Below are 22,939 nucleotides of genomic sequence, written 5' to 3' on the forward strand. Positions count from 1 at the left end.
AAAGGATACACAGAATGATGTAGGGATCTTATATACCTAATGGTTATATTCCTTATGCTTCTTCCAGAAGTGAATACTTTAACACTGAACAGCTCAGAGACTTTCCTTGTGCTTCTCCCTCATTTGTGTACACCTTAAACACAATCACCTGTAAGCTAAAGTGTAGGCACCCTGAGCACAATTGCCTGTGGGTTAAAAGATTATTAACACGTGATTTTTTTCAGAAACTTTCCTAGTTCTAGTATCTGATCAATATGCCCTTTTCAAAGATACTGTTACTCCAGGCAGTAACCCAGAAGAGCACCACCAGGATCACACTGAGATATCCTGATACCAGCTTTGATAACTAAGATTCCCCCAAAGAAAGAAGAATGCATCCCAATCCTGATTCTTATCTGAAACCCTGTTTTTCTCCTTTGAGACTATAAAACTCCCTGCAGTTCTCTCCAAAGGAGGGCAGTCTTTAAGGCATTAGCCTGCTGTGTCCTCCTTTGCCTGGTAAAGCAATAAAAGCTATTTTTTTCCCCTTCACCCCAAACTCTGCCTCTGCATTTCTATTGAGCATTGGTGGACAGAGGCTCTGCTTCAGCAACACAACCTCAGCAGAAATATACACCTTATTTTAAAAAATAGCCAGCAAGTCCATACTGGAAATATGAAAAAGGTTAACTAAGTGAGTAACAATAAATTTAACACTAAATTGTGAGGGTATACAGGATTAAAAGTTATAAAGTAGTATTTATTATACTGAATGCTATTACAGTTTTTTTTTAATATCTGACTTCGAGTTTTTGAAATATGAATTTCCCCCTATACTCTTTCGGTCAGGACAAGAACTGAAAAAGAGAAATAATCTTGAATCCAGAATGAACAAGTCTTGCTATATGTATTTTCCCACACATAAAAAGAAAGTTCTGTAACTTCCCAAGAGATTGTAACTTGAACTAAACACTGAAATACTATCAAAACTCATGTGCATATTTGGAAGAAGTTTTTAGTCATTGGGAATCAAGCATGCATTTCTTTTCTCTGTATCACAAGCTGTTACAAATACTTTTACTATTAACATTGGAACAGAAGCCCTCCTGTTCTGTTACTGACTGGCAGACAGAAATGACGGGGAAGAAATGGGAAATGGTTCAGGGTCTCGGAATTCCCCTGGCTGCCTAATTAAGTGGCTTGTTATTTGGAAGTTTTTTTTGAAATATTTGCCCCCTGGAGTTCCCCTGAGAGAAGAAAGCATCCGATATCATTGACAATGAGTGTCTTCACAGAACATAAATTAAAAAATTCTCCTGCCGTCATTCAACTAATACTTACCGAATGCAACTCGCTTCACCCCATTGCTAAAGAGGGGGCTGGAAAACGTCCCTGACTAGTAAAGGTAGTATTTTATATTTACAATTTTTTTCTGACAGTTAACTTTTAAAATGTCATTGACAAATGGGCTCCTTTATGGTTCGTGTACGATTTACATATACACACATCTACATAAATGTATATATTCCGTTCTAGCCACATTCAGAAAAAAGGGGGAGTGAAGCCTGGCCTGAAACACCGTGTTCACTTTGCTAGTGATGAAAATAGGACACTTTTCGTTAATGCATTCGTCTCCAGAAGAGAAAAACAGAAAAGATAGTGATTATATAATAGATATGCCCCCCAACATTATAGAATCAAGGCTTCAAAATCAATCTGAGGCTGTTCTGCTTTCCAACACTTGGCTTTTTTCCCATCCCCAGGGCCAGCTGTGGAAGGTTGACGCCAGGCAGCTGCAAAGGGGAAATGGTTACAGCTGTTTACTTAGTTGCAGCCGAAACGCCTCCGGGCTGACTCCACCCTCAAACGCCGTCATCCACGCCGAGGGGAGGGTCCCATTGGAGGAATCCGGCCGGGAACTAATTCCGGCGAGTCGACGTGGGGAGAGGCTCGCCACCCGCGCCCGGGCGTTTCCCCAGGGCTTCCAAAGATTCAAACTCGACGGCTCTCGCCACGTCCCGCTCAGGAGGATGAGAGGGACAGCGAGGGAAAGTGCTCTCGCAGCAAGATTGAAGATTAGAACACCAAGCTCACGCCCGGCCCCGCCTTCCCCTGAGGGCTGACCGCGCGCTGGGTCCCGCTTTCCGCCCACAGACTCCGGGGCGCCCTCGCAGAGGGAGTGACGCGCACCCGGTCGGCGCGCTGACGTCATCGTGCGTCTGCGTGGGCCCTGAGCGGGCGGGGGGGCCCCAGGAGCTCTAACTGCGCAGCCCAGCCGGCAGTTCAGCCCTCGTCGTTGCTCCCGGGACTGTGGAGGCTCCTGGTGGCACTGCTGTTTCGTGTTGGACGCGTCTGCCCTGTGGTGAGTGCAGGTCCTTCCGGACCCAGGCCTCGCGGGGCTGGGTCGGGGCGCGCGGGCCGCGGGGCCTGCCTTCCCTGAGACTGCAGCTGGGCGGGGGAGGACAGGGCCGGGAGTCGGGGGTCGCAGGTAGCAGTTAGCTCTTTGCTACTCTACTGTGGAAGATGCTTTTGTTTAATTCGGAAGCTCCAGTTCCAAGACATGCTGTCGAAAATAATTTTTTTAATTGACCTGTTTACAAGTCTACTCTGGCCGCTTCTCACTTTTCCGGCCCTTGGCCTTTGGCCAAGATGTTTTAAGAGTTTTTGTAGGGTTTTAAACTTAACCCTCGGTGTTCCTTTATTTAATATATTCAAACGGAGACAGTAACGTATCGGCGAGATCTCTTGTTTCAGATAGGTACAACCCCGCTTTGCCACTTTAGTATTCTATTGTATATTGCGAGAAATAACTCGGGGAAATTAACAAAATTCCATAATTTCTCTTCTTTTTCCTTGCAGTCTGTCTCCTTCCCCTTCCCCCCAGCCACAGTTTGCCTAAAGAGGGCAAATCCTGTACAGTTCCTGCAGATTAAAAATATGCAAAGATAGGACCTCAAGTCCTTGTGTAACGAAGGCATTCATTCAAGCGGTCACATTCCCAAGGCCAGTGTTTCATAGGCCATTGTGCTGTGTTTTGTTTTGTGAGTTGCTTTCTGCGAATTGTTGCTTTGGAATTGTGAAGGCATTGTATTCACGAGTTCCTGGTGAATTTTAACTCTTAGTAGTTTTTTTGCCTAGTTCTGGAGAGACTTGACATTAAGAAATAACGTTATTGTCTGGGTAACTGCTGTACTGTTGATGATGGGTGCAGTCTATTTTTCACTCCTCCCTTTTACTGCTAGCAAATTGCCATAGATAATTATCCTTAAACTAAATTATAAGTTGTCACCAGAAGAGGGGAGGAGGAGTTCCCGTTGTGGTGCAGTGGAAACGAATCCAACTAGGAACCATGAGGTTGTGGGTTCGATCCGTGGCCTTGCTCAGTGGGTTAAGGAGATCTCAGACGCGGCTCGGATCTGATGTTGCTGTGGCTGGGGTGTAGGCCGGCAACTATAGCTCTGATTGGACCCCTAGTCTGGGAACCTCCTTATGCCCCGGGTGCGGCCCTAAAAAGCGCACACACACACACACAAAGAAGAAGAGGGGAGGAGACCAGGGGCGAAGTATTTTACTATGTCCATCTATCTTCAAAGTTGTACATTAAAAAAAAAATGTGTACTTATTGCTAAGGGGAGTTTACTGCATTTATTTTAAAAGGCTTTGCAATTAATTTTGGTGACAAATTGCTGGAATTAAGATGTATTATTTAAAGTATAAGTCACTTTTAGAATTTACTGAATAAATTGAGAAAATTATAAACTGTATTTACTGTGAGAATATGGTTTTCTAAAATAGTTTTGTTTTTTCTTTTCAGATTTACAGTCCTGAAGAGTCTACTTTTTCCCTCTCATTTTTTCCCATTGAAGTAATAAATCCAGTTGTGGAGACTCAGAAACTTTATGAAGGGATATAGTTTGCATTCTGTGCAATGTAATTTTGTGTATGAATTATATTTTTAATTTATGAAGGGTTTTCAGAAAGAAGGCTAGTAGGGTTAATTATTGGTACATTATGCATGAATAGTGATTCTGTTGATAATGCAGTATCTTCTTAGGCTTATGTGTTAACACTAGAAAGGACAAACTGTATCTTGATAAATTGATTTACCTTTAATTACAAACTGAGTAATATTGTACATGCATGATTCTTAAACGAAAAAGAAGTTAATTTTTTAAGAAAGTTTCTCCTGTGAAAATTTTATGGTTAACTAGTTAAATTTATGGAGAAAATACCCTCAATTGATCAAGTGTAATAAACTGTTTGCAAAGTTAGGAAGAAAAACAACATAATGATGCTGCAGGTAATGGAAACAAATATAGACAATATTTAACAAAGATGGAAGAGTTATCAGTTTTTGAAGGAAGCAGAATTCTTTTCCTTTGACATCACACAGGCTTCAAGAAAGCTAGTAGGTATTGACATCCCCGAAAGTTGTTAGCTGAAGCTAATTTAACCTTCTTAAGTAAATACTGCGTTGGTAAACTGTGAAATTAGCTTTTAGATAATGCGACCATATGGAGACTTTAATTCTTTTTTACTAGCATAAAAGATTTTTTAAAGTATCATACTAAAGTGCTGGTAGGGAAAGAAGCCTGCATTTAGTGTTTTTCCTCTTGTAGAATAATAATTAATTGGCTTGATATCCAGGCTTTGTAACTTATAACCAAAGGCAAATTAAAGGCATAATTTAGGTATTCTATCCTTATTTAGAATTTTGGGACTATAAACCTCTGTTTTAACATTTTCAGAAGTGTGTTAGCTTCTTTCATGCTGTTAGGTTAGTATTGTACCAAATAATGAGCAAATAGCACCGGAGTTGTATAATCCCAGAGTATTAAGTAGTGTCTTGGTAGTTAGGAGATTCATCCTCCTGAGTATAAACTCAGATCTAAATCTAGTAAGGAAGGTTTAGTGAATTTTATATAAGTGGGAGCCTATCATTTGATTCTTTTTCATGATAAAAATTTAGTGTGATGAGAAGAGAAATTTCACGTGAAGGATTTTAGCCATCAAAAAGTACAATCACTTATGCACAAAACTATCTCCCAAGACTTGTCCCAGGTCCCTCGTATTGAAAAATTAAGAGTGTGATGGAAGATAGCACGATCTTGTCAAATTGGACAGTTGGCAACAAACAAAAAATGAAATATGACTTTTCATGTGAACTCTACCGAATGTCTACATATTCGGCTTTCCCTGCTGGAGTTCCTGTCTCAGAAAGGAGTCTTGCTCGTGCTGGTTTTTATTACACTGGTGTGAATGACAAGGTCAAATGCTTCTGTTGTGGCCTGATGCTGGATAACTGGAAACAAGGAGACAATCCTATGGAAAAGCATAAACAGCTATATCCTAGCTGTAGCTTTGTTCAGAATCTAGTTTCTGTCACTTGTCTGGAATCCACCTCTAAGAATGCTGCTTCTTCAATGAGAAATAGTTTTACACATTCGTTGTCGCCCACTTTGGAACATGGTAACACTTTCAGTGCTTCTTATTCCAACCTTTCACCAAACCCTCTTAATTCTAGAGCAGTTGAAGACTTCTCCCCACTGAGGACTAACCCCTACATTTATGCGATGAGTACTGAAGAAGCCAGATTTCTTACTTACCAAACGTGGCCATTAACCTTTTTGTCACCATCAGAATTGGCAAGAGCAGGCTTCTATTATATAGGACCTGGAGATAGAGTAGCCTGCTTTGCCTGTGGTGGGATGCTAAGTAACTGGGAACCGAAGGATGATGCCATGTCTGAACACCGGAGACACTTCCCTAACTGTCCATTTTTGGAAAATTCTCAGGACACACTGAGGTTTAGCATTTCAAATTTGAGCATGCAGACACATGTGGCTCGACTGAGAACTTTTATGTATTGGCCATCTACTGTACCAGTTCAGCCTGAGCAGCTCGTAGGCGCTGGTTTCTATTATGTGGGTAAGAAAATGTTTAGCTATACATTTTATCTGGTTGATTTTGATTTACATATCAGAAGGCCTGTGCATTCAGTTTTATTCTTGTGTTTTCTTTAGGTCGCAATGATGATGTCAAATGCTTTTGTTGTGATGGTGGCTTACGGTGTTGGGAATTAGGAGATGACCCCTGGGTAGAACACGCCAAGTGGTTTCCAAGGTAATTGTTTTAAAAGGTATTTCTATACAAAACTCTGCTTAAAAGAAGTAGGCATGGAGTTCTCTTGTGGCACAGTGGGTTAAGGATCTGGCGTTGTCATTGCACCGGCTTGCATTGCTGCTCTGGTGCAGGTTCGACCCCTGGCCCGTCGTTGGCCTGGAAACTTATACATTCCCCAGCTGTGGCCAAAAGAAGAAAAAAAAAACTAGGTGTGCTGGCATGATTAAGTTTACATTTCAGTGTAACAGAGCTTCTTTATACTCTTAGGGAATTAGGCTTTGAAAACACAAAATTGTGACATTTTAGTGGAAAATGTAGAGAATTCTGTGATCTCTTCTTTTGTAAGCTGTGTATTCAGGATATAATTTAACATTCTTAGACGACTCACTTAACAATTACGGCCATACGTTTCATTTGTATATTTTTCATTTTGCTTTAAAGAAGACTTAAGGATCATAAAAATATGTAAAAAACAAAAAGAAGGAAAAAAATAAGGTGAAAGGAGAAAAGAAGGATGGATCTAGTAATAGGACAAATATAAATATGCATAGAATAAAAAAAGCTAATTATATAATCAGAATTACATCTGATAATTATATTTTTTCTATACAGTTTTATCTTGTGCTATGTCACTTATCTCCCTTTAGTCTCTTTTGTTTCTACTAGTATCTCCTGTGTTTTACTATAGCCTAGAAAGAATTTAGAGGCAGTGTTGTTGTTGGAAATTAATTATATCTTTTGTTACTGAGTTGCTGTGTGAACTTGGACAAGTCATGTGACCACTTTGAACCTTTCTTCATCTGTAAAATGAAAGAGTTGGACTAGACAATATTGGTTTTTTTTTTAAATTGTAAAATGTACATAAAATTTGCCATTTTAACCATTTTAAAGTATACAGTTCTGTGGCATTAAGTATATTCACATTGTTCCTCTTTCATTACCACCATCTATTTCTAGACTTTTATCTTCCCAAACTGAATCTTGTACTCATTTCATTAATTCCTAATATCTCCCTCTCTCTCCCCCCATTTCTTGGTATCCACCATCTACTTCTTTCTGTCTCCATGAATTCGACTATTCTAGGAACTTCGGAACTTTATATAAATGGAATGATACTATATATAAATTATGTTTTGACTTGAGTGCCTTTCACAGTAATGAGGAATCTCTTGAACCTCTTTAATACTCACAATATATCAAAATAAACTTTGACTTTCTGATTCTGAAAAGTGATATATATATATATTTTAAGTTATTTTTGTGGGGAAAAGGCATGTCGTATATTCAGAATTTTAAGTGATCTCATTATGCTTGGCTCTATGACATTATGTATATATAATTTGAAATTTAACACTGTATTAAGACAAAAACAGCTTTCCAATGACAGTGTTTCAATTGCTGCAGTTTGTCCTTTATAAAACAAAACAAAACAAAATCTTGGTTTATTTCTATAATTTATGTTTTATTTTAAATGGTTAAATAAGGGAAAAGGCCAGGAATGATTTTTGTAAACACTCCCGAAAACAGCAAATTTCAACAGTGGGTAGTCTTTAATCTCAGAAAATGTATAGTTAAAATGGATGATCATTGTCACTGTATTTTATCACAGTTTATTTATTCATTTATCAAATATTTGGGTGCCTACTGGACACTATTCCCCCCCTTAAAATTTTTTAGTAATAATCATTCAAAAAAGAGATAATAAGGTTTACATTTCTGTATACCAAAGGAATTTCCTTTTTCATGTATTGGTATTTACATGGCAGCATGAAGTCTAAAATGAAAAATCAAGCCAAAGGAAACAGAAAAACCAAATTAAAATAAAAGGCAAAAATTGTGCTGCTGTTACATATGAGGTTGAAAATGAAATCAAAGGGCAGACAAATGCTGGTTTTTGCAGTAGACCAGTGAAAATGCTGGGATTTATGACAATGGAGCATGATAATTCATGACAATAACAGTGTTATTTGGAGTGGAAGGAAGCAAGATTCCTAGAAGTAAGTAGTTGGAAGTAGTGATGGGAAATCAACCAGAGATCATCATGAGGATCTTTTTTCCCCTTCTAGTGTTTTTTTTTCCTTTGTCTTCTTGTCCTTTTTTTTTTTTTTTTTTAAGGGCCGCACCCACGGCATATGGAGGTTCGCAGGCTAGGGGTCTAATCAGAGCTGTAGCTGCCGGCCTACACCAGAGCCACAGCAATGCCAGATCTGAGCCGCATCTGTGACCTACACCACAGCCCATGGCAATGCTAGATCCTGAACCCACTAAGCGAGGCTGGGGATTGAACCTGCAACCTTATGGTTCCTATTTGGATTCGTTTCTGCTGCGCTGCCACAGGAACTCCCCCTTCTAGTATCTTTTTTAAAATTGAAATATAGTTGATAGACAATATTATGTTAATTTCATATGTACTATGTGGTGACTTGACATTTGTGTACATTATGAAACAATTACTACAAGTCTATTAACCATCTGTCCCCACACAGAGCTATTGCAGTATTATTGGCTATATTCATATATTATATTACATTCCTATGGCTTATTTTATAACTGAGGTTTGTACCTCTTAGTCCCTTTCATTTTATCCCTTTTTCCTTGTATCCCCATGGATACTATTTTAAATGCTGGGGATATTGCAGTGAATAAGACAGACAAAAATCTCTGTCCTCATAGAATTTATTGGAGAAGGGGAAATATGGGCAGTGCTCATTACATTTCCTGTCTTTAGTCATTATGAATATAAGCTAATCAATCCCAGAATAAAAATAATTTAGAACTATATATAGTTCAAGAACAGTGAAAACTAGCTGTGTTTTCTGAGTGATGAACTTGAGTCTTAAGCATGTTTGTAGGATTTCTACTAATTCTACCCATTCTCCAGTTGAAGAACATTTGGGTTATTTCCAGTTTGGAGCTATAATGGATAAAGCCACTCTAAACATTAATAAACCTTTGTGGACATATGTTTTTGTTTTGCTTAGGTAAATACATAGCAGGATTAGTGGGTTGGATGGCAAGTTTTTTCATAACTTTATAAGAAACTGGTAAATTGTTTTCTGAAGGGGCTGTACCATTTTATTCTTAGTTCCCACCAGCAAAGTATGAGCCCTCCAAGTGTTCCACATTCTTAACTATACATGGTATTGTCAGTCTTTTTGGTTTTAGTCATTCTTATTTATTTCTTTATTTTACAGCCACATCTACGGCACATGGAAGCTCCCAGGCTAGCGGTCAAATCGAAGCTGCAGCTGCCAGCCTGTGCCACAGTCTCAGCAACGTGGGATCTGAGCTGCATCTGCAACTACACCACCGCTTGTGGCAACGCTGGATTCTTAACCCACTGAACACACATCTTTATGGATACTAGTTGGGTTCATTACTGCTGAGTCACAACGGGAACTCCTGATTTTAGCCATTCTAATAGATGTGTAGTGGTATTTCACTGTGAGTTTAATTAGCATTTCCTTAATGATTAATGATGGTGAGCTGCTTATTTGCCATCTGTATACTGTTGTACCTCAGTATCGGTGGGGGATTGGTTGGTCCCAGGACACTGCCAAGGAGTCCCCTCAGGAAACCAAAATCCAGGGATGCTCAAGTCCCTTATATAATGGCTTGTACAGTCGGCCCTCTGTATATAGGTTTCTCCATCTTTAGAACTGTATTTTCTTTGGTGAAGTGTCTGTTCAAATCTTTTTACCATTTCAAAGTTTTTTTAAACTAAGTTTTGAGAGTTCTTTATATATTCTGGATAGAAGATCTTTATCAGATGTATTTTGCAAAGTTGCAGTCTGTGGCTTGTCTTCACTTTTTTTTAACACTGTCTTGTTGAACAGAAGTTCTGAATTTTGATGATGTCAGTTTATCAGTTTTGTCTTTGAGGGATAATGCTGTTGGTTTCTTAGCTAAGAAATCTATGCTGCGGGAGCGGCCCAAGAAATAGCAACAACAACAACAATAACAACAACAAAAGACAAAAAAAAAATAAAGAAATCTTTAAGGACAAAAAGATTTTCTCCTGTGGTTTCTTCTACAAGTTATTTTGTTTTAGGTTTTATATTTAGGCATATGATTCATTTTTTATTTTTGTATATAGTGTAGGCCTGTAGATCAAGCCTCATTGTTTTTTGTGTGTTTTATATATATATATATATATATATACACACACACACACACATACACACTATATATATACATTGTATATGTATGCACTCTCTATATATACACACTACACACACACACACACACACACACACACACACACACACACACGTTGCTTTTTAGGGCCGCACCTGCAGCATATGGATGTTCCCAGGCTAGGGGGTTGAATTGGAGCTACAGCTTCAGGCCTACGCCACAGCAGTGTGGGATCTGAGCTGTGTCTTCAATTATACCACAGCTTGTGGCAACGCCAGATCCTTAACCCACTGAATGAGGCCAGAGATTGAACCTGCATCCTCATGGATACTAGTCAGGTTCGTTACTGCTGAGCCACAGCAGAAACTTCCTGTATATGTATATTGGGTTGTTTAGTACTTTTTGTTGAAAAATCAAGGACCAGAACAGAAACAGATGTTATGTGAACTTCCTGGAACACCTTTGAGAAATTATAGTGGTCTAAAAACAGGTATTCGGGAAACACTCACATTATGTGTAGATAAAAATACTTGATTCTGTATATTTTGGAGGGAGGGTTTGTGCTTCAAATGTAATGGAAGAGTGGACACTGGAGAAAGATTAGCAATTATTTTGTGAAACATCACATTTTAGGAATACTAAATTGTAGTTCCTGAAACTATGTTAAGTGCCCAAAGTAAATTATCTAGAACAGCATTTTTCAAGCCTTTAGCTTATGCTCTTTTGAGATCCAGATCCTTTTATTGTGGTTATTGTGCTAATGCAATTGAATAGGAAATATTGGAATGCATCAATGCATAGTAAGAGTCTATAATGTTTTATGAGAATTTTGTTCTTGTTAGGGGTATATGTATACTAGATTGTGAAGCAGAATGTTTGTACAATGGGGCATAGTCAGAGTTTGAAAGCCACTTTTCTAGAATGATCAGATTATATTTTTGGTATAAAAGAATTAAATTTTCCTCTTATGTTTGAGGTGTGAGTTCTTGATACGTATGAAAGGGCAGGAGTTTGTTGATGAAATTCAAGCTAGATATCCTCATCTTCTTGAACAGGTAAATATGCTTTTATAATTGGTGACATTGAATTCTCTAAGTAATAATTACAAATATGATTAGAAGTGATATTTACATCTGTTTTCTCATAATTACATGTTTTGTGTACATCTTAAAGGCACTTTTAGGTCTTTTTTTCTAACTAATTTTTATTTAGGGGCTTTTAAAAAAAGACTTTTTCAGAAACAGACTTACAGACATAAAGAACAGACTTGTGGTTGCCATGGGGTGGGGTGGGGAGTGGGATGGACAGGGAGTTTGGGGTTTGTAGATGCAAACTATTATATTTAGAATGGATAAGCAGTGAGGTCCTGCTGTATAGCACAGGGAACAATACCCAATCTCTAGAGAGTTCCTGTTGTGGCTCAGTGGGTTAAGAACCCATCATAGTGTCTGTGAGAAAGCAGGTTGGATCCCTGGCCTTGCTCAGTGGGTTCAGGATCCAGCGTTGCTGCGAGGTGCTGCAATAGGTCACAAATGTGGCTCAGATCCAGCATTGGTATGGCATGGGCTGGCAGCTACAGCTTTGATTCAGCTCCTAGCCCCAGGACCTTCCATATGCTGCAGTTGTGGCCTTTAAAAAAACAAAAAATCAAAAACAAAAAAAACCCCAATCCCTTGGGATAGACCATGATGGAAGATAATATAAGAAAAGGAATCAATACATACATACATACATACATATATATGTGTGTGTGTGTATGTATATGACTGGGTCACTTTGCTGTATAGCCGAAATTGGCAAGACATTGTAAATCAACTATACTTCAGTAATTTTTAAAAAAGACTTTTAAAAATTTTTTTGAAAAATCACTCAACTTGCCACTGTGCAAATACATGGTGGGATTGGAGGAGTCTTAGCATCTCCTCCATCTTTTTGAGAAAAACAAGCAAAAAATAACTTGTTACAGGTTTGGACCATCTGAGAATGATTCAGCTGAAATACGACTTTCTAAGTGGAATAAGAACCATAAATACTTGTTCCTGCTTTCCTGAAACTAGAGAAATCCTTGAATTCTATTTTTTTGGGGGGAGGGGCACACCTGTGGCATATGGAAGTTCCCAGGCTAGGGATGGCATTGGAACTGCGCTTGATGGCCTAAGCCAAAGCCACAGCAACATGGGATCTGAGCCAGGTCTGCCAACTACACTACAACTCAGGGCAACACCAGATCCTTAACCCATGGAGCAAGGCCAGGGATCGAACCCAAACCCTCATAGACACTATGTTGGGTCCTTAATTCACTGAGCCACAAAGGGAACTCCCTTGAATTCTAATTTGGAATAAGGTGAAGTTTAATGAAATTTTTTATGGTAATTAAGGTAAAACATAGCAAAGTAAGGTTACTGTGTAAATGACCTGGTTTTCAAAAGCATGTGTACAGTGCTTAAGATAAACTTAATGTTGCTTTCTTCAGATTATTTGCGATTTCTGATTTTACCTGTTGTTTTTTCTCTTATTACATAGCTGTTGTCAACTTCAGATACTTCTGGCAATGAAAATGCTGATCCACCAAGTATGTATGAAAATGTTCCAAATATAGAATGGTATTTTTTAATGAGAATATTAAGAATGAAAGTATGTGAACAAAGGGTTTCTGAGGTGATAGAAAAAATTGCTAGGAATTATTATGTATCTACTAAGATTCATGACAGTTTTAGAGGATTCTCGGAAATATTCTAGTTTTTGTTTTTAAAGTGCTGACCTTCCAACTGGGGAGACAAGACAGATGCAAAAGAATAACCATAATAAATACCTCAAAGAATACCAAATGAGAGGAGCAAATAATAAATCCTCCAAAGAGGAAAAGTTAGCTATAAGCTAGCATGTTTGAAAAGACCCAGTTCACATGATTTGAGAATTGGGCTAAATATTAGCTTATGTGCCAGGTAAGTAGTATTTTAGTGTAAGGATAGGAAATATATCTTCTGATTATAATTTAATTTTAATCACATCTGTCATTTAGTGTACACTATTATTCAGGTCCACTGTTTCCTTATCAATTTTTTCTCTGGATGGTGTATCCAGTGTTGAAAGTGGGGTGTTGAAGTCCTCTACTATTATTGCATTGTTTTCTGTTTCTCCCTTTAGTTTATTGCTTTAAATATTTTGGAGTTCCCGTCATGGCGCAGTGGTTAACGAATCCGACTAGGAACCATGAGGTTGCGGGTTCGATCCCTGCCCTCGCTCGGTGGGTTAACGATCCGGTGTTGCTGTGAGGTGTGGTGTAGGTCGCAGACGTGGCTCGGATCCCGCGTTGCTGTGGCTCTGGCGTAGGCTGGTGGCTACAGCTCCGATTCGACCCCTAGCCTGGGAACCTCTGTATGCCGCAGGAGCAGCCCAGGAAATGGCAAAAAGACAAAAAATAAAAATAAATATTTAGCTGCTCCAGTGTTTGGGGCATATATTTTATAATTGTTTTATATACTTTTGATGAATTGACCCCTTTATCAGTGTATATAGTGACCTTATTTGTCACTGATTTTGACTGCATGTCTATTTTATGTAAGTATAGCACTTCTCATCTCTTTTGATTACCATTTGCATAGAACATCTTTTACTGTCTTTTCCCTTTCAGCCTCTCTTTGTCCTTAAAGCTAAAGTGATTCTTTTTTTTGTTTGTTTTTGGCTGTACATGTGGCATGCAGAAGTTCCTGGGCCAAGGATCCAGTGTGAGCCACAACAGTGACAATGCCGGATCCTTAACCTTCTGAGTCACCAGGGAACCTCCAAAGTGATTCTTTTGTAGGCAGCATATTACATCTTGTGTTTTTTTAATGCCCCCACCTGCAGCATATGGAAGTTCCCAGGCTAGGGGTCCTATCAAAGCTACAGCTGCTGGCCTACACCATAGCCACAGCAACACCAGATCGGAGCCACATCTGCAACCTACACTGCAGCTTGTGGCAACACCAGGTCCTTAACCCACTAAGTGAGGCCAGGGATTGAACCTGCATCCTCATGGACACTATGTTGGGTTCTTAACCCAGTGAGCCATAATGGGAACTCCGTAGTCTTATTTTTTTTTTAGTGAATCTCTTCAGCCATTCTCTGTCTTTTGATTGGAGAATTTAGTCCATTTACTTTTAATTGTTGATATTGTAATTATTGGCATATTAGAACTCATTATGATTTTAATTGTTTTCTGACTTGGTTTTTTGTTTTTTTGTTTTTTCTCTTTTTTTGTTGTTTTCGTTTTTGTCTTTTTTGCCATTTCTTGGGCCGCTCCCGTGGCATATGGAGGTTCCCAGGCTAGGGGTCTGACTGGAGCTGTAGCCGCCGGCCTACGCCAGAGCCACAGCAATCCGGGATCCGAGCCGCGTCTGCAACCTACACCACAGCTCATGGCAACGCCAGATCCCTAACCCACTGATCAAGGCCAGGGATCGAACCTACAACCTCATGGTTCCTAGTCAGATTTGCTAACTGCTGTGCCATGACGGGAACTCCTTGTTTGTGTCTTTTACTGTCTTCCTTTCTGATCAATTTCTGTAGTAGTGTAATTTAATTTCTCTTTATACTTGGTGTATCTGCTATAGGTTTTTCTTTGTGTTTACACCATAAAGCTTACATAAAATATAGATATAATAATCTGTTATTATTTCTTCAAATAAGCTATCTCCCCTTTTCTGTCTCTAGGATTCCCATCATATGAATGTTTATTTGCTTGGTGGTGTCTCATAATTCATGTAGGTTTTCTTTCCTCTTTTTCATTATCTTTTTTTTTTGTTGTTCCTGTAACTGGCTGATTTCAGACCTCTGAGTTATCTGATTTCTTTCTTCTGTATCATTAAGTCTGTTGTTGAAGCTCTCTATTGAATTTTTCAGTTCTGTCCATATATTCTTCAGTTCCAGGTTTTATGTTTGATTCTTTTTTGTGTTTTCTCTTTCCTAATTAAATTTCTGGTTTTGTTCATGCTTTGTTATCTTCATTTCATTTAGTTTATTTTGTTCTCTTGAATTTTTTTTTTTTCGTTTCTTTAAGGTGACTTGATTGAGTTCATTGTCAGACAAATCATAGATCTTCATTTCTTTGGGATCACTTCTGGATTTGTTTCCTTTGATGGTGTCATATGTACCTGATTTGTGTGATACATGTAGTTTTGCCTTGGTGTCTGTGCACTTAAAGGAGCAGACACCTCTTCCAGTCTTTATTGACTGGTTTTGGCAGGTAAAGACCTTCTTCTTTCAGTCCTGATGGATATGGAGCCGTTTCTGGGTCTGTGGCTGGGACCACAGTCGGGGATTTCGTCTCCTTGGTACAGGCCAGTCTTCTCAAAATGGCTCTCATTGGTCTTGCGGTACACTGTGGTTTCATAATCCTACATCTGAATCCCAAAGCCTTGCACAAAGGCCCTTGTATCTGTGGATAGATTCCAAATTGTTGTTGAGTGGGGATACAAGTGGGAAACAGCATAACTGACAGTCTTGCTGTCATTACTCTCATCCCTCTTAAGGTATCTTCTTCACTTGGCTTTCCAGACACCACATTCTTGGTTCTCCTATTGCCCTGGTTGATCATGAATAATTTTCCTTGGTGGTTACTCCTTTTTCAAATCTCTAAATAATGGAGTATATCTCAATGTTCAGCCCAGATTTCTCCATTTCCTGAGCTCCAGACTGGCGTGTCCAACTACCTGTTTAAATCTCTACTTGGTTATAACGGGTGTCTCAGGGTTAATGTGACCAAAGCAGACATTTTCTTCCTGTCCTTCATCCCTTATATTTGCTTTTTCTCTGGTCTTCCCAACTCAGTTAAAGGCATCCACTTGGTAAGGTCAAAAGTTGGCCTGAGTTAGGCATCATCTCTGATTCCTCCTTTGACTTTGTATATTTGACCTATTAGAAGTCCTTTCATTTCAGCTTTCATAATATGTCCCAGATCTTACCACTTCTGTCTCCACCACTGTCTACATGATCTGAGCTGCCATCACCTGTCATAAAATCCTAATAGGTCTCCCTGATTCCGTTTTACCTCACTAAAATTTATCACAGAGTTGCCACAGTCATTCTTTTTTGAAAAAACAAATCAGATTTTATCAGTCCTCTGCTTAAAACCCTCCTAGAACATTCTAGCAAAATATAAACTCCTTGAAAGGCTGTACAAAATGTAAACTCCTTGAAAGGCTGAATCACCTTCTTCTCTGACTTTCTACCATGTTTCTATTTCTTGCCTATGTCAAGCTTTTTCTTGACTATGTCAAGCTATGTCAAGCTCAAGCCTTTTTCCTGACTTGAAGCGTTCACACTTGTGTTCTCTTTGCCTGGAAGATGTCTTTCAGGTATTCCCATAGCTCACTCCTTATCATTCAAATGTTTTGTCCTGGGGTTCTCTTCAGACAGGCTTTTCACGTATGTTTGATCAAAGGAGCAAATACACATTATGTTTATATTTATTATAAAACACTTTTCCAGCAGATGGCAGTAAAGTGTCTTGAAGAGTGATGTCTTTTTGTAATTTTCACAGAAGTGCTGTATTAGCTAACATTGACCCTGTCATTAGAAAATGCTTCCCTAATCACTCTATGTAAATTGTAGTCCTACTTCCTAGTTTTTTTTAATAACCTTAACACCCTTAACATTGCTTTATTTTCTTCAGAATATCTGTCAATATCTGAAATCATGCTACTTTGTTAATCACATTTTTACCACATTTTTAGATGTATTTTGTGTGAACTAGTCTCCCATTTTACTGTTCTTCCCATCTTTGTTTGCTTTATTCTCTCTCCCTCATTCATCCACCTCTCTAGAGCCTGTCCATCCTTCAAATCCAGACTCTAATGCCACCTTTTCCGTGAAGTCTTTTGTCAGTTCCCCACTTTTCTAGCTGAATTGAGATAATTTCTCACCTCTAAATTTGTGTAGCATCTCAGTTTTCAAAAATAGCTGTACATTAGAATTGTTTGGGGAATTTTTAGAAGATTCCAGTGCTCCATCTCTAGAGTTTCTAATTAACTAGGTGTAGGACGTAGCATGGAAAGTAGTATCTCAAAAGTATAGCCTGTTACGACACTCTCATTTGATCCTTATCAGGTTCAAACTTTTGTTGGAGTTATAGGTAATTGGTACATATAGCCTAATTTACTTTACCAGGATATAACCAGCAGTAAAGATTGTGTCATAGTCATTATAGTTCTGTGTATTTCTATATTCATGGAATTTACACAAATATGTCTTTTAAAATAGTTGTTCATTTTGGGCCTGGAGAAAATTCTTCAAATGATGTAGTCATGATGAATACACCTGTGGTTAAAGCTGCCTTGGAAATGGGCTTCAGTAGAAGCCTGATAAAGCGGACAATTCAGAGTAAAATCCTAACAACTGGAGAGAATTATAAAACAGTTAATGATATTGTGTCAGCACTTCTTAATGCTGAAGATGAAAAAAGAGAAGAAGAGAATGAAAGACAAACTGAAGAAACAGCCTCAGGTACTTGGGAATGGTGGTCACCTGCATTCTTTCTCAGTGGGGCTCATAGGACTGTCTCAGACGATGCAGGAGAGTGCCATCCCCATCTAGCCACTGACTGCTGTTGGCAGCCACCAGTTGTTTCCAAATTTCACATCCCCTTTTCCACCGTGGGCAGTGTATTACCCTAGTTGAGAACCACTGACTATAATTTTTTTCTGAATGTTTAGTTTCCAAGAAGATCCTTGATTTATGTTCATCAGAAGATTTTAGCATAACTTCTTTCTTTAGTGATATTGCATTTCTTCCTCAAATATAGCAGATATAAACTATTTTGAAAAAGCAAGATTTTAAAGTTGGGTTCATGTGTTAAGTTCCTTCAAATCATATTCTTAAAATGGTATTTGACTGTAATCCTTGCTTGGTGATACTTATACAAAAAAATAGAACCCAGGATGAAATCCCAGGGTTCGATGAGAAGCACCAAACCCAAAGATAGTAGAGAGCTGATTTTGGTGTTCATCCAGATTGTGTTAAGCCTCAGAGTCCCAAACAGGTCTTTTGGAACAGGTCCTTCAACAAATAAGAATTGAGAATGAGCACCTGTGCCAAACACTCGTGGTGCTTACTTTCAAGGAGCTTATAGACTAGCTCTGGATACTAGTATGCCAAAGTTAGGTTAAAAAGCCAGCAGAGGAGTTCCTGCTGTGGTGCAGCAGGTTAAGGATCTGGTGTTGTCTTTGTGGTGACTGGAGTTTGGTCCCCAGCCCAGTGCAGTGGATTAAGGATCTGGCATTGCCACAGGTGTGGCATAGGTCACAGCTGCAACTCGGATTTGATCCCTGGCCCCAGAACTTCCATATGTTGTGGGTGTGTCTGAAAAAAGGAAAAAAAAAAAAAAAGCCACCAGGGGTGAAGGTTGCACATATAATATAAATTGGAGTATTGAGTTGGAAGAGACCTTTTCTGTTTAAGCTTGTAAGTAATGATAAAAATAGTAGGAGAACCTTATTGTGTGGCCATGTAGCAAAATGTTTAAAGTTTGATTTCTGTTTGAGATAGATTTGTGTTTAGATCCTGGCTCTGTCAGCAGGTTGGCAATATATTTAATCAGACCTCAGTTTTCTTATCTGTAAAGTGGGAGTGATAATAGTACAAGTTGCATGGGGTGGCTATAAAATTAAATGAGGTGTTACAAATAAAGCAGTTTAGTCCAGTGCCTAGCACATCAAAAAAATTTTTTAGGTGGATTGATTTAGGAAGTGGGAGGGTCTTTGTGACAGAAAGGGTCTGAAGAGAGTGAAAAGATTTAAGATTTATTAACCAGTAATAAGACACAGGTTAAATGAAATCTCTGTTCATAATCTAGTCACTATAGTTATATGGACTTACTTGTACTTTGTAAGGTTCAGAGAATAGTCTCAAATTACTGATTTGAAATTATTTCTTCGTAAGAGAAAAAGTCAAATAAGGAACAGGGAGGAAGAGTTTAGGGTGCTGATAAGAGAAGATCACTGATATCTAGACTAGAATGGGAAGTTAGCAAAGCCAGGAGGCAGCTCTTGTGTTAGTAGAGTGGGGATAATGTGGAGATACTACCTCAGGTGAAGGATAGATTTGTTAGTAGTGAGGGAGTTAAAAGTAGAAGGATCTAACTTGTGGTCACAGAAGGGAATTTCATAATTCTGAGATGACTAGAGCATTTCACTTCCAGAGAAAAGTAAAAGAGGAAGGAAAACAGTCTTTTTGTTTTAAAACAACTCTTCAATAGACTTTTTTATTTCTCATTAAAATTGTACAGAAAGCAGGCAATAAATATGATTGGGACATCAGAAGGAGGAACTTTTTGAAAACTACGTCAGAAATTCATGCCCATATTCCATAAATGTAGAATATTTAACTATAGATTTTGTGTGACTGGAGGTTAAAGGAGGAAACATTACTTAAAAAAAAGATGAGTGCTTGCTTCTGCCGCACATATACTAAAATTGGAACGATACAGAGAAGATTAGCATGGCTCCTGCGCAAGGATAACATGCAAATTCATGAAGTGTTCCATATTTTTACTTATATCTGGAATCTAATGTATGGCACAAATGAACCTTTCCACAGAAAAGAAAATCATGGACTTGGAGAATAGACTTGTGGTTGCCAAGGGGGAGGGAGTGGGACGGATTGGGAGCTTGGGGTTAATAGATGCAGATGATTGCCTTTGGAATGGATAAGCAATGAGATCGTGCTCTGTGGCACTGGGAACTATGTCTAGTCACTTATGATGGAGCATGATAATGTGAGAAAACAATATATACATGTATGTGTAACTGGGTCACCTTGCTGTACAGTGGAAAATTGACAGAACACTGTAAACCAGCTATAATGGAAAAAAAAATCATTGTATATAAAATAAAAAAAAAAGATTAGGCTTGATTCACATGCAGTTTTTGTTTTTGGGTTTTTTTCGGCTGCGGCATGTGTAAGTTACCAGGCCAGGGATAGAACCTGCGCCGCAGCAGTGACAATGCCAGATCCTTATCTTCTACCAGGGAACTCCTATGCAGGTTTTTTTGCTATAAACCTAGACATTTATATGTCTTAGATATTGTGTTAAATACTTCACATGTGTTAAACTCATTTAGCCCTTGTAACCCAGTTTACAGGTGAGGAATCTGAGGTGGGCGGAGGCACATAGTAAGTGGCTAAGCCAGCTTGGAGATACAGTTCTGTCATCACTCTTTAACACTGCTTACTGCTTCTTAAACATGGAGTTGAAAATACTAATCTAGGAGTCCTGGTTCTACAACTGATTCTTTATGTGACCTTGAACAAGCCACTCATTCTCTCCTGAGTCTTTCTCCCTATCTGAAAATTAGAAGCAGTCATAGCTGTCTTGTTTAATTGGTAAGATCTTTTTATCAAATGAGGTAATTTATATGAAAATGCTTATAAAAAAGTAAAGTGATATAATGCAAGGAGAAGTCAGTATTAATTCCATGGTGGCAAGGTTGGCAAATTTATACTGTTCTCTAAAATATTCTGCTTACTTTCTATAGAGTAAAACAGTGTTCTAAGACAAGAATCTAAAAAGTGACAAAAACAACCCATGCGTGTACTATGTAATATGTATCTTAACTAAATCTTCTGAACGTTTTTCAAGTGACAGACATTAGATTGCAGACAAATAATTTTGTCTTTCTTTTTCGAGCTATTAGTGTCTGAATTGTTCACAGGATTGTTGTTGGTAACTATATGTATGTAATTGGAATGGTTTATAATCTAATGGATTTTTTCTTTTTTTCTTTTTTTTAAACATGAAGATGATTTGTCGTTAATTCGGAGGAATAGAATGGCGCTCTTTCAGCAGTTGACATGCGTGCTTCCTATCCTGGATAGCCTTTTAAAGGCCAGTGTGATTAATAAACAGGAACATGATATTATTAAACAGAAAACACAGATACCTTTACAAGCAAGAGAACTGATTGATACCATTTTAGTTAAAGGAAATAGTGCTGCCAACATCTTCAAAAACTGTCTTAAAGAAATTAACTCTACGTTATATAAGAACTTATTTGGTGAGTTTGTTGGTAAAGTTATTTTAGAAATTCTTGGAATTATGTTCATCTTTGTATTTGGCAAACAAAATTAATCAAGCTAGTTTATACATTTAACTTGTTCTAAAAAGTTTAAGTCTTTTATTGCCCAAGTAGAATGGCTAAATAATTTCTGATGGTATATAGCTGGAATCTATGTTCAGTATATAGTAGGTGGAAAAAAATAGGTTATAGATGAAGCAGTCTTATATTTTGTAGAGTGATGCCTTTAAAACAAATTTTTTTTAATTAAGGTGTAGTTGATTTACAATATTATATTAGTTTCAGATGTACAGTGCAGTGATTCAGAATTTTTACACATTATACTCCACCTCTAGTTATAAAATATTGGCTGTATTCCTGTGCTGTACAATATATCCTTGTAGCTTGTTTATTTTATTCACAGTAGTTTGAATCTCTTAATCTCCTGCCTCCGCACTGGTAACCAGTAATTGGTTCTCTATGTTTGTTTCTTTTTTTTTTGTCTTTTTGCCTTTTCTAGGGCTGCTCCCACGGCATATGGAGATTCCCAGGCTAGGGGTCCAGTCGGAGCCATACCCACCGGCCTGCGCCAGAGCCATGGCAGTGCGGGATCCGAGAGTGTCTGCAACCTACAATACACCACAGCTCATAGCAATGCCGGATCGTTAACCCACTGAGCAAGGGCAGGGATCGAACCCTCAACCTCATGGTCTCTAGTTGGATTCGTCAGCCACTGCGCCAGGATGGGAACTCCTATGTTTGTTTCTTTTTTGTTATATTCACGTAGCTGGTGTTATTTTTTAGATTCCACATGTAAGTGATAACAGTATATGTCCTTCTCTTTCTGACTTATTTCACTAAGCACAATACCCTCCAGGTCCAGCCATGATGTTGCACATGGTAAGATTTCATTTTTTTTTTATGGCTGAGTTGTTAGAGTGATGCTTTTTTTTTGTATTTTTTCTTTCCTCAGTGGAAAAGAATATGAAGTATATTCCAACAGAAGATGTTTCAGGTAAAAACAAAATCAAGACTTAACACCAATATGAAATATTACCCTTTTATTATTTTTTAATAGGAGGTAAAGTACAAACTTCATCTCACTAAAATTTTTGTTGTTGCTAGGTTTGTCACTGGAAGAACAACTGAGAAGGTTGCAGGAAGAAAGAACTTGTAAAGTGTGTATGGACAAAGAAGTTTCTATTGTATTCATTCCTTGTGGTCATCTGGTAGTATGCCAGGAATGTGCCCCTTCTCTAAGAAAATGTCCTATCTGCAGGGGTATAATTAAGGGTACTGTTCGTACATTTCTCTCATAAGAGAAAAACAGGCTGTATATTAGTCTATATATAAAAGTCTTTAAAATGTTATAACATTTGAATCTATCTGAAATAAAAATAATTATTGGTTGTTTAATTAGTAATATTTGTATTCTCTTGTGTTTTTTCTCTGGTACTAGTAATCTTGTTTTCAAAACAGTATCATACATAATATTTAATCTTAATCTCTGTTTATGTGAAAGGAAGATTTATGTTTGAGCTATATTAGTGTACATGTATGGACACAGAAGTTAAAGGAGTAGTCTTAATGCTCTTAGGTACCATTTTAGGAGTGGCTGGATTTGGTATCTTTCTGAAAGCCTTGAGTCCTACTCTTGAGTGTAGTTG

At 38.2% G+C, this 22,939-nt stretch overlaps 1 protein-coding gene and 1 non-coding gene across 3 annotated transcripts; both read left to right on the plus strand.

Annotated features, from left to right (window-relative positions):
* The first annotated feature begins 2,122 nt into the window (after window positions 1–2,122).
* Window positions 2,123–22,691, plus strand: LOC125110561 (baculoviral IAP repeat-containing protein 2). 2 transcript variants are annotated; one of them, XM_047751891.1, is made up of 9 exons: window positions 2,123–2,341; window positions 2,839–3,083; window positions 3,794–5,907; window positions 6,003–6,102; window positions 11,216–11,294; window positions 12,763–12,811; window positions 21,018–21,272; window positions 22,246–22,287; window positions 22,398–22,691. In XM_047751891.1, exons 3-9 carry the CDS (start codon window positions 5,070–5,072, stop codon window positions 22,589–22,591), a joined length of 1,557 nt encoding a protein of 518 aa, XP_047607847.1. In that variant the 5' UTR covers window positions 2,123–2,341; window positions 2,839–3,083; window positions 3,794–5,069; the 3' UTR covers window positions 22,592–22,691. The 2 variants fall into 2 exon arrangements, with proteins under 2 accessions (XP_047607847.1, XP_047607846.1); XM_047751890.1 differs by lacking the exon at window positions 2,839–3,083 and adding an exon at window positions 17,482–17,724.
* LOC125112308 (U6 spliceosomal RNA) lies at window positions 19,662–19,768 on the plus strand. The gene has a single exon (XR_007131102.1). It is a non-coding gene; the product is annotated as a U6 spliceosomal RNA (small nuclear RNA).
* Window positions 22,692–22,939: the final 248 nt, after the last annotated feature.

The sequence above is a fragment of the Phacochoerus africanus genome, chromosome 11, assembly GCF_016906955.1.
Source record: "Phacochoerus africanus isolate WHEZ1 chromosome 11, ROS_Pafr_v1, whole genome shotgun sequence".
Taxonomy (NCBI): domain Eukaryota; kingdom Metazoa; phylum Chordata; class Mammalia; order Artiodactyla; family Suidae; genus Phacochoerus; species Phacochoerus africanus.